The 12,851-nt window shown below is 35.5% G+C and overlaps 1 protein-coding gene across 2 annotated transcripts in view; it reads right to left on the bottom strand.

Annotated features, from left to right (window-relative positions):
• The window catches only part of mical1 (microtubule associated monooxygenase, calponin and LIM domain containing 1), a 31,099-nt gene extending 20,775 nt beyond the window's left edge, over positions 1–10,324 (bottom strand). The window contains exons 1-4 of one of the 2 annotated variants that reach the window (XM_026199718.1): positions 10,279–10,324; positions 1,716–2,010; positions 1,416–1,623; positions 48–155 (exon numbers count right to left, since the gene is read on the bottom strand). In XM_026199718.1, coding sequence (XP_026055503.1) covers positions 48–155; positions 1,416–1,623; positions 1,716–1,976 — 577 coding nt within the window. In that variant the 5' untranslated portion in view covers positions 1,977–2,010; positions 10,279–10,324. Of the gene's footprint in view, positions 1–47; positions 156–1,415; positions 1,624–1,715; positions 2,011–10,217 lie in introns of both variants that reach the window. The other variant, XM_026199719.1, reaches the window with a different exon arrangement.
• Between the last annotated feature and the right edge of the window lie 2,527 nt (positions 10,325–12,851).

The raw sequence follows: 12,851 nt of genomic DNA, 5'->3' as shown, positions 1-12,851 counted from the left end.
CGACTGCCGTCGTTCAATGTCCTGTGAAAACTAAAGCGGGTTTGTACCTGTGGATCCTGATGGTTCCTGCAGACCTTCAAAGGTCACGCCTGTGTGCACCTCAACCCCCAAAATCAGGGCAAGTTTCAACAGAATCAACTGCAGCTGACGGATACCTGGAGAAACACAGACCTCATTACTATAGCTCAGGTTTAAGTTATACTTCAGAAGAAGTAGTTTAATGACATTTCACTCAGAAATACACTTTGAGGTCAGAAAGTAAATTAAAACTTTCCACTGATCAAAATGACAGTAAATACATTTATAATGTTACAAATGATTTTTTTTCTTTAAAGGGACAATAAGTTACTTTTTAGGTATTTTATTATCTAAAATCAATATTTTTATTCATAAATATGCCCTCAATGGTGTACAAATACCTATGCCAATGTTTAAACTAATCCTCGTAAATGAAGAATTTATTATCTTTATATACATGGGACGGGTAGGTCGACGGAGGCTTCCGTGTAGTTCCGCCATCTTGCAAAACTATAATAGCAGAGAGGGACAAAAAGTACTAGGCCAACACGTTTCCACAGTGAGAGGCGCTTGAAACTTCCAGTTTTCTTCTCGACAGGTAAGTCAGTGTTACAATCTATATTATAATATTTATTTTTATATCTAACAATGCATATAATTCAGAAAATATAACGAATAAAGAAGACATAACTACTAATTACAATATTTCATGTTTTCCACAGTCAGTAATTCATACTGTAACATTCGTTTGTTAGTTGTCATGTTGCTGTTTGTTTGAAATAACACACCTGTTCACCTGAAGGAAAACTCGACGAAGTGCTATTAGAAGACTGTCAAAGCTTTTTGGTACATATCGCCTACCGTAGATGCAACGCGCATTTGAAAAAGCGAGGCGCTGGAGAGCAAAATTAGTTTGAATGCAAAATACAATTTCACCACTAGATGGGAGTAATTCCTACTTACTGTCCCTTTAAATAAACACTGTTCTTTTAAACTTTTAAATCAAAGAATGCTAGGGGAAAAATTATAATTTTTTTTCACAAATATTAAGCAGCACAACATGTTTTAACATAAAAAATAATCAGCATATAAAAGTGATTTCTGAATGAAATTTCAGCACGGCATCACAAGAATAAATTACATTCTAAAAAATAATCAAACAGAGAAGGGTCATTTGATATTGTAATAATATTTCAATTTTGACTGTATTTTTTAACAAACAAATGCAGCCTTGGTGAGCATAAGAAACTTTTTTCAAACATATATTTATGTCAGATATTCTCAAATCCTTGGGTCTTTTAATTACATTTGGAAGCACAATTTGTCGTCCACGTTGACTAATTAATTTGCTAAACTAACACAACAACAAAAACCCAGCAAAACATAGAGATGCTCACTTATGTGATGAATGGATCCGCTGCAGAATCTGCCATAGAATTTCTTCGCACCGAGGTTGAGAAGGTCTCGAATGGTGTAAAGCCACAGATGCAGGACGTTATTCCTTGTGAAGGACGATCTTTTTTCCAGAACAACTACCTGAGCACCTAGTAGAGCCAATTCGATGGCTGTCCTGAGACCACATGGACCCGCACCCAACACTAAACACTAACACACAGAGAGAGAAAGGGTTACGTTTCCCAGCATCAAACAACTTTATACATGGAAATATCAAACCCTTCTCAGGTCATTTATTGCACCTTGTTTTGTTGACATGCTTTGCCCTGTTCATAGTCCGGATGGGTGCCTCTCTTGTCGATCTTCTGCCAGAGGTCTTTGGCTTTCCAGTAGTTGAGTCTGTCCTTCAGCTTGCTGTAGAAGTGCTTGTAGTCCCTGGGCTCGAGCTCCAGGTGGCGGCAGAGTTCAGTGAAGTTCTGCTGTGTCTCTTTACACGTCTGCGCCTGGACAAAGCGCTCAAACAGAGCGTGGCTGGGATCCACAGAGTCAGCCTCTTTGACCATTGTGATGAGAGAGGCCTGGAGCCTGCTAGATGAGCTGCGGAGACAAGAGAGAGCCTTTACAGAGAAATCTCAAACAACAAGTCAACTCTGACATAAAAGGTCTATAAACCGCCTCTGAACATTCATTTTGATGAGTGACTCCACAAGGAGGAAAGACATATCTCAAATATCTCAGTGATCAGAATCACAATTCCATATTTTAAGATGCTTTATTAGATAAAAGCGTTTGCTAAATGATTAAAATGTAAAAGTAAATGTTATTTCCAGCAGCAAATAACCCTATAAGCTTACACTGAAGGTGCCAACTGAGTCATATCTAGAAACCACAATATCATACAGACAGACGGGGGGATGTGATCTAACATCTTCTGAAAATACCCGAGCAATAAAAACACCTTGGCAACTAAAATGCAACACCATGGTCACCACCTAACACACAAAAGGAGTATTGCATGAAAAAGCAACACCTATGTTTTTTTCTTTCGAAATGAAGACATGTCTTAGCTGATATAATCCAGTATAACTGATTGTTCACTTGAACTAAAACGGATAAGTTAATGGGAAATTAACTGATTGATTTTCAGTCATAATTTGTATCGAGAAGCATTTTTCTTCTGCATTTTAATTTGTTTGAATTGCTTTCGGTCACGACTACTCTTCTGCAACTGTTCATTTATAATAGAAAATGTATTCTGAAGACCTTTTCATGACCGAGTAAAGATAATTTAAGGAATAAATGAAAGGGAACATAATATGTTCTCTAAATGTAAATGTGAATGTATCAGAAAATAATTTGTATTACCAACACTTCAAAGTTTGGAGAAAAAAAAAAGTGTAAGAATCTATAGTCTGCCCTAGGGGTCTACGATATGACGATTTTTAATCGTAGATAATAAAAATGTCTCCTGAAGAAATATTGTATTATTGTGCTCCAGCGCACATTCAATCCGCTGAAGTTCTGGCGCCTTCGTCATATAATGAACAAAACCACATGCATTCACAGCTGTGTTAACTCAGAGAGGTAGAGTTAGTCTTTCATTATTTGCATGTACTTTTAAATGTTTCATTTGTGCGCTGCTCAGACCTGTGCTTTTTCTGAGCGCTGCATACACCCGAAGCACGTGCGCTAAAGCCTGTTAAATAGCGACTGATTATTGAACTAAGTTATCTTTTGTGCTAATACTTTCAAAACACACAAGGTTAGATGTAGACTTAAGTTGGTTAGGTCTAAAAAGAAAGTAAAGAGAAAACTGTATACATGCCTGTAGATGTGTGCAGGTCTTAAAGGGACAGTAGGCCTATTAAACATGCAGCCTACTGCCATTACTGTCAAGGGATAGATCACCCTAAAAATCAATTTCTGTCATTATTTACTCATTTGTCATGTTGTCCCAAGCCTGTATTCATTTCTTTCTTGTGCTGAACACCAAAGATGATATTTTAAAGAATGTGGGTAACCAAAAAGTTGCCGGTCCACATTGAATTTGATAGTAGCAAAAAATACTCTGGAAGTCAATGTGTACCAGCAACCGTTTGGTTTTCCACATTCCTCAAAAAATCATTTATGTTCAGAAGAAGGAAGAAAGTAATTTAGCTTTAAAACAACTTTTGAGTGAGTAAATGGTGGTATAAAAATAAAACACTATGACAGAATTGACAGAAAGCTGACAGCCGACTTTTATTTTTGGGTGACTATTCCTTCAACGTTAATAAAACGACAAAACACAAAGAGAAAAATCACTCACTGCTCTTGACTGAAGACATTTAATATAGTTGCTTTAGGAAATCATATATTGTTTTATTTGCTCCCACATAATGCTCCTGCTAAATACAACTATTGTACCTGAAAACAAAGCACTGTTTGTTTCATTTTTATATTATGTGTAGTTGTAATGTATATCTTTGTCATTCTTTTATCTTTGTTATTAAAAATTAAGAACAAAGTTTTTTTTAACTTTGGCCTAAATATCTGCCATTCTTTATTATTTTTTTGTTACCACGAAAGGCTTCGTCTTTATAATAGGGAAATTAGTTTGGGTGTAATGCTCAGACAACTTGCAAAATAGTAAAACCAACATGACAAAGAATTGTGATAAGATCGTGAATCGTGACATTTCTAAAACAAAACAAAAAAACATGATATATTTTTTCCCATATCGCCCAAAGGTGAGAAAAATGGTTTCTTTCACCTATGCTTCTATGCAGAAGAGAATTTGGTTTAGTCAATTCTGTACAAATTCTGTTTAAGATTCTAACAAAACTGAATCACCCCAAAGCAGTGTGGTAGGGAGTTGTATTAGACTTACTGTTTCTAAAGTAACTGTAACAAAGTTGTAAGTGTTTCTAATGTAATTGAAACTAACTGTGAAGTTGTTATAATTCTGATGAAATTCTAAAGTAACTGAATTGACCCGAAGCAGTGTGGTCACAGGATCATTTCAGAACTGTTGTGTGTTATAGTGTATTAAGTCTGACGCACATTTAAATTCGATTAATGAGAAATGATTTTTGAGAAATTTTTGTAGCTTGGTTTTGAATATGAAAAGATTCTTGTGGGGGAAACCACTTCTGTTGATCTGGTTTCAGGTATAAGCATCCAGATGTTTGTTTTGAATGTGCACCCTCCAGGAGAAACATGATCTGGTCATCTGATGGACAAGAAAACCAGCGAAATCAGTGGAGCCAGGGGACTTCCACAAGGGAAGCGACTTCTTAAAGAACAGAGTGAACATCAGAACCAGAAATCGAGATATTTCCAGACCCACAAGATCCAGAACTCCAAGCCTCAAGGATCTAGAAAAACCTGGAGACCCACAATGTCATGGATGGATCTGATGGAAATTCACAAACTGCGACAACAGCTAGAAGGAATTTTCCAAATTGAAATAAAGAAACAAAGAAATCAAACCCTTTTCAGAAACTGTGGACAGCAGTCTTATCACCGAGATGGAAAACAAGAAATGAGAAATGCACAAAGACAGACTCTCTGCACACGGCACCAGAAAGAGACAAACACACTGTATGCGTACTCAAATGCAGAACATTGTCTACTGAAAGCCAACATATGGACAAATGACATCCACACTGAGAAAATGGACACAATGCAAGTGACAACACAAACACACACTTGAATGTTGATTGATGTTTTTGCTCCTTTATCCAGGTTTGAACTGTCATAATGTCCTTTTGCTGTTATGGATCTCAAGTGCTCCTCTCCCAAAAGTTTGTATCCCATTTTGCAAAATTTGAGAAAAGTCAGTGTAATAATTTTGCCTAATTGTATAGAGCGATAAAAAGTGTGCATGAGATGATGACCCAATGACGGGTAAGATTCTCCTTTGGCCAGAGGTGGACAAACATGCTCATTTCCCAAATGAATAAATGATTATAGAGAAGATGAAAGTCAACAGCTGTGTTGTTTGTAGATCATTTGGGATGATCAAATCCTGAGCAAATGGTGGCCAACTGTAGAATGGGAGCATGAGTGATACATTAGCCGCTTTTCCACCGTCATGCCAGTGCGAGCCAGTGCTTTAAACGGGCCGGACGGGGTTAATAGCCTCAGACCTGTAGCACCGAAGCCAAAATAGAGCTGCGTTTCCACCGTTGGGTCAGAAGCTCCGCTGAGCTTCACTTAAACCTGCCCTTTACACGTCTCTCAGTAACAATGTCATTACAACCCCATCACTTCACCAACAAAGAGAAGCTATCTGAAAACTAATAAGAAATAAGTCAATGAACAAAGGGCTCCTGTAGCTAATTGTTTTTGTAAGAAAAATATCCATAATCAAAATTTAATAATCACTTTAATCTAGCTTGCACTCACTGTTGTAAACTGAATTAGTTTTTGGCGGATGACGTAGGAGTTTGGCTCTGCGCATGCGTCGCCCAGAAGTATTTTTATTTTTTTGTTTTTGATCAAATAAATGCAGCTTTGATGAGCGTAAGAAACTTCTTTAAAAAATAATTATACAAATCTTACTAATCCCCAAATTTTGAATTGCAGTGTATATATTTCTGTTATATAGGCCTATATATTTACATACACAATATACATATATATATATCCCCGTGAGTTCACATAAACAGACAGCAGTTATGACCAATGTTATGTCACAAAACTAGGTTAGTGTACAACAAACAAGCCAGTGAGTGCACACTGGTGCTGCAGAGCATCATGTCAAGTGAGTCACTGGCTGCTGGCTGGAATATATTGCTAAGTGTGCATGTGACAGTAATGTACGTTTAAATTTAGATGTGCAGCCCACACTGATGAGTGTAATTGAAGCAAGACTATTTTAACACAACACTCAGTGTCACCTGCGACTCCTGTGGGTTTCATGAACACAAAGTGTCCGTTTCATTTCAAACTCTCTGGATCCCATGCAGTTTCGTACAAAGCACAAAGTTTGCCTTCAGTCACGGTGAACATTCTTTCATTTTGACACAATGAGTACTTCACTTGTGGAAAAATGACCGCAAAAAGCCATGCAAGTTAAACAAGCAAGTTAATTTTCAATTCAATCACATAAGAAAAGTGACAGAATTTTTATAATGTTTAAATTTAGCATCCTAAATAACTTATCTAGTACCACATTAGAATTACTAGTAGCATATAAAAGGATAAACACTAACATTTAAATGCAGTTTAAACTTGAGGTAAGAGGATAAAGTGAAATGATACACACTTCACAGCATGTCTGGTCTGACTTTAGTGTGCTGGGATACTAGGAGTACTTCCTTTAAAACAGAGGCTTGTAACAAAAACACATATGGCATTAATGAGGACATTTTTTCTTGTGACATCCCTGATTTAATTCAAGATTTCCCTCTTTTACCTCATCTCTAATGACGTCAGATAACTTTTTGGTTCCCAGTTGACATGATAAACCTCATGAACAAAGTCTTAGAAATTTGCAGAAGAATGCGTGTTGCATGATCTAAAGCGTCACTGATGTTAAGAGTTTAATGTAATGTAGAATGCATTGCTAAAGTGAGGTTAATTCAATACTGTAACACTTTTTTTAGGGTGGCGTCTTTTTACTCTTTCTGTGTTAAAAACAGCACGTGACTCCAGGGGTTTTGGTTTTTAAACCTCATAATCAACCCCCTGTGTGCCAACAAACCTCTTCAAACAAATGTTGCAGCACTTCCCGAATGTTTTACAGTCACACAGCATGTTACACAGACAGTAATCTCTCACACATCACTTCCTGGAAACGAACAAAGTCACGTCTTGTTCATGTAAACACTTAACAAGTGGTAGGGATACTGACTGAAAGAGTTTAAATGAGTCAGTTGACAGCATGTCGCTTGTGCTGCTGTTTGAACATAAAAGGCCTGTGATATGAGGAACAGATGTGAGACACACACACACACACACACATCTTTTCAGGTACAGCATACCAGTCACAAAAAAAAAAAAAAAATTATATTATTAATTATATATATATATATATATATATATATATATATATATATATATATATATATATAAATAGTAAATATTAAAATAATAATACAATATTTAAGTAATATTTAAAACTACATTAACATTATGAAAAAAAAGTAATTTATTATAAAACACACATTTATTTAATTAATTATTTATTTACATTTTATTTAGTTTTTTTAAGTGAAAAATAATTGTATTGGCCCAAACATAATTCAAAATAATAAAAATGAACTACATTCACCAATAAGAATAATGTGAAGCACAAAACTGAACAGAAAGTGAAATGTCCAGATGCATTACAATAATTAGCTAGATTTCATGGGGGTAAATTATGACATAAAAATTATCTCGTAATAAAAAATATAAAAAGCTTTTTTTCTCGTGCATGAAATATTTCTAAAACTACATTTATTGTGTGTTTCTGCAGGTTTGGTGGTGTTAAATTCCACCCCAGCAGGCTCATTAACAGATTAATAAAGTTTATTGATTGTGCACGGAAGATGGAATTCTGTGCCCTTGTTATGAAGCACATGCACTTTGGGAGAATTCTGACGGGGACATTTTCTTGACCCATGACATCCATCCATTAAATTCACATGGGACGGAGCACGTACCACACAGATATATGCTGTTAATTCATAAAATCATGACACAGACTTAAAGAGAATGGTCTATGGTGCAATCTTGATAACAGCCACTGTTAATAAATACAGCAATATACATAAGCAAAGATTAAAGTCCCAGGGTTAAGGCAGATTTAGTACAGTAAGAGCACTCTCATAAAAAAGGTACATAAGCTGTCATAGGGGCAGTACCTTTTCAAATAAGACACATATGTACATTTAGGCATAAATATGTACACTTCAGGTATTAATGTGTACTTTTAAGGTACCACCGTAGACCCCTAAGGTACAAAGGTGCACCTTTTGAAAAGGTACCACCCCAGGGACAGCTTTTGTACGTTTTTTTTTCTGAGAGTTTTGGGTAAGAAATAGACATATTTTTATAATGCTGAATTTCCCCTGAACTCACAAGGTGATCAGTCATCAGTTTCAGCGATGTGAAAAACTGAGTTACCCAACACTACACACACTCACACCCAGGCCTGGACAGGCCGGAGAATTCAGCATCATTACCCCAGTCTTCAGTGTCACATGATCCTTCAGATATCATTCTAATATTCTGATTTGCTCAAGTGTTTTATATATTAATAATGATAATAATAACAACAGATATGTTTCTTAAGCAGCAAATCAGCAAATTACAATGATTTCTGAAAGATCATGCGACACTGAAGACTGGAGGAATGATGCTGGAAATTTGGCTTTTGATCACAGAAATAAATTAAATTTTAAATGTAGATTCCAACTGAAAGCATTTTTTTTAAATATTAAAAATATTTCACAATATTACTGCTCTTGCTGTACTTTGGATCAAATAAATGCAGGCTTGGTGAGCAGAAGAGATTTCTTTCAAAAACACTAAATTTTTTACTGTTCAAAAATTTGTTTACTAGTAGTGTACTGTTGAATGAAATATAGGTTTATTAAATCTAGGCTATTTAAGCTATTTTAAGATAAATAACATTCTATGCTAACAAATTGAAATGAGGTAACTGTTTTCAACAAGGTGGACACATTGCAAGTGAGAACCTTTATTTATTTTCCACGGCCTCAGACTAAGGGTTTAGACTTTTTTTTATGTGATGGCTGGTCTGGTTTCAGAAATTTTTGTGGATGTAAAGGCTATATACAGGAAATAAGGGGCCAAAATTGTAACAGCTTGTCACTGGAACAGGACCCTTAAAAAGAGATATTTCTTTCCTTTTTACTCCTAATAGGTAGGACTACAAAATAGCACCTTAAGGCTACGAATATACTAAACTAATGTGTACAGGTTACTGCTATGGTGTCAAGCAGGTGTACTCCAAAAGGTAAAATTTTGGCCCCTTTTGAGTGTGAGATTTCCCGGCCTGAAATTGAGTCTCAGTCCGGCCCTACACACACACACACACACACACACACAATGTCACCCCCAAGTTTTTGCAACATCCCATGGGGCTTTATCTCAGGAAACATGCTCAGTGTGGCTTTCACGCATCTGCAAAGGAGACGCTGCTTTTAACAGAAAAACAGTGCTTAAACTTACACAAGCAATGCGCAAACCACAAAATGACACTAAACAGAAAGACAATGATACTAGTGTCATGCAGATTGAAAAAGCACCCTGTCTTTTTAAAACTGTTGTAGGAGTGCTACAGAGTTCCATGTAGAGTGGTATTTACAGTGTGATACTTCAAAACTACATACAAAACTGGAACCATGGTACAGTGATTGTTTCAGATGACTGATATAGACAATGGTTACGTTACAGTAAATGAGTACAGATTATCATCTTCACATAGCCTCCCATGGTATTTAAAAAGTGTTAAAATAATATGTGAAAAAACTTTTTAGGAATGTATTGCCATATGCTCATCATCTATAACCTGGAATAAACATATTAAATACCCAAAATTCAGAAAACGTGACTCTTATTTTTTTAATATTTCGGTTTGCGAAAACAGTTTAAAACAGTGTAAAAACAAGATTAATAAGTCTATCTAAACATGCAGAAACCATGTATTCACTGTATATACAACTTTATACTTTACACAACTTTAGCACATCACATCGACACAAGTTCACACCAGCTTGTTTACTTTTCTCCTTCAAGATGTGCAACGCTTTCTAAAGTACTTTTTCTGGTTTAGTAATTAATCGACTGACAATCAAATGAAATATTACCTTTAGGATTCTTTCAAACCACTTGTACCTCCTTGTTTTTCTCTCTGCGATTTTGACTCACCTGCCGCGGCTCGTCCGTCAAAGCATTGAATCCTACAGGGAAGGCACTGCTCATGAATATTAATTAGACACAGTGACGTACGATTATTTGATTGGCTAGAAGCCAGACACCAAGTTTTTTTAGGCTTCTTTGCGCCGTTGGATTTTTTTCTACGACGAAACGTTATTTTATAAATGTGTTTTTATGTATGGTTCGTTTCCATATACAAATCAAAGTTCATTAACTGAATACGTGCTTATCAATCGTCATGTTATATAATTATAATAAAACGGTTTACCTAAGGTTTGATTTTATATATATATATATATATATATATATATATATATATATATATATATATATATATATATATATATGTATATATTAATTAAGGAAGTGATTTGACGACCCGTCATCAGGACATGTTTAATATTCATGAGGCAAACCTTTTCCTTATAGTCTGATTCTTAAGTAACATTTCCGGGTAATGCATTGAAGCAAAAGTTATTACCACAGGGCAGGGCAGACCTATCTTTTCCTCAGTTTTATGACCATCTTAAGTGCATAAGACTTTCGAAATAACATAACAGAGTTTTAGAGAAGCAGGAGGTTTTTTAACAAGGTTATTTTGGCAACACCTACTTTCACTTTTAAACAGAATTCTCACAAAAGCTTAATTCACAGTCTTTATCAAAAAGTTGCTCTTTAAAAATGATTTATTAAACTTTTTTTAAAAAAGTTTAAAGTTAAATATCAAAACATAGACTTTCAAAAGTATATACTAATTGTTCGATCTTGAATAAAGTGGGTGATGTAGACGTAATATCTACCTGAAAGTACAACAAAAAGGCAAGATTGCTCAACCTGGACATTTTGTGGTTAAACTAGATGTAAATATAGTGCAGTTTTCGTTAACATAACAGTAGGTGTCGGTAGAGGACAATAAACTGGCTTTCAGTCGATAGCGAGGTCAAAACAACCGAATTATCATCAGATTAAAGCTGTTGGATAAAATCTGATTATAACAATAGACACCCTCCCCATCAAACTACATTTTCACATTTATGACAGACTTTTGACCACAGTTTCATGTCCTCTAAAGTCTTTATTTTTATATATGGTAGACCCCCTTAAATTTTTCACTCTTTGTTATATTGCAGCCATTTGCTAAAATCATGTTATTTATTTTTCATCATTAATGTAGCCTACTGTACACACAGCACCCCATATTGACAGAAAAACACAGAATTGTTGACATTTTGCAGATTTATCATGAACTTAAATGATTTCAGCAAATGGATGCAATATAACAAGGAGTGGAAACATTGAAGGGGGTCTGAATACTTTCCGGTACATGGGTACCCACTGTATATTTCTGTGGATTGTTTGACTAGCCTACTCAAAAGACGATATATGAAAATGTCTGCATTTCACACAAATAAACAGAAATCTGTCTATAAACCTCTCTTCTCTTTATTCAAAGTTGATCTAAACTCGTATGGAAAATATCCAAATCTCTGTTTACCTCAAAACTGTTCCTCTGTATTCATCCTTTGTGTCCATGTGTCTTTTGTATTTAAAAATATATGGTATTTTGTAGTAAAACTGTGATTATACAAGTGCTAAAAAACATGGCAACTAAACTATATGCAAATAAAACGGCTTCTTAAGGGATTTGTATCTTCGTATGCTTTCTTTTCCCCCATGTTATTATACCTGACTATGACAACAAACTGTTAGAAGAAAGGGATCATTGTGGTTCTATATATAACCATAGGGTTCTTTACTCAACTCCAAATAACCTTTTATGCTAAAAAGGTTCTATAATGACAAGAAAGAACCCTTTTGGCACAAAGGGTTCATATCTTGAATTTTGTGATCATTCAGACGCATTCATAAATGCATTTGAATACACCGAATAATGCAGTGAAAGAACGCACTCAAAATGCACACGCGCACTAGTATGACTTCATTATGTAACTTTACATTAGCCTATATGCAGGCACTTTTTAGGCACGATTTGTTTAGTTTTTTAATATACTTGATACTGTTAAAAGGCACATAATTAAAACAAAAAATAAGAGTTCACATTTCACACCTAAACAAGCGTGGAAATCGTAATTATAACTAGCTACTAAATTAGTTAAAAATGCCTATCCATATACAGCTATGATTCGCGAACCCAAAACTAACTCAAATGATTCGGGAAACCGCTACGAACTCCCGAACTGACTCAAATGATTCGCGATCCCGCTCCAACTCCCAAACTGGAGTCAGATGACTCAAGTGATTCGCGATCCCGCTTCAACTCCCAAACTGGAGTCAGATGACTGAAATGATTCGCGATCCCGCTACAACTCCCAAACTGGAGTCAGATGACTCAAGTGATTCGCGATCCCGCTACTAACTCCCGATATGACTCAAATGATTCGCGACCCACAACAAACTCCCGAACTGACTCAAATGATTTGCGATCCCAATACACGTAATGCTATAAAAGTGTGCACATCCAGAGAAATAAACAGCATATGTTTATGTTAACAACTTCTTTAACTTGAGCAAAATCTGCTTATACACATTTGTTAATAAAACGA

Source organism: Carassius auratus, chromosome 23, assembly GCF_003368295.1.
Source record: "Carassius auratus strain Wakin chromosome 23, ASM336829v1, whole genome shotgun sequence".
Lineage (NCBI taxonomy): Eukaryota > Metazoa > Chordata > Actinopteri > Cypriniformes > Cyprinidae > Carassius > Carassius auratus.
Note: the sequence above shows the minus strand (reverse complement) of the source record. Positions and strands in the feature narration are given on the sequence as shown.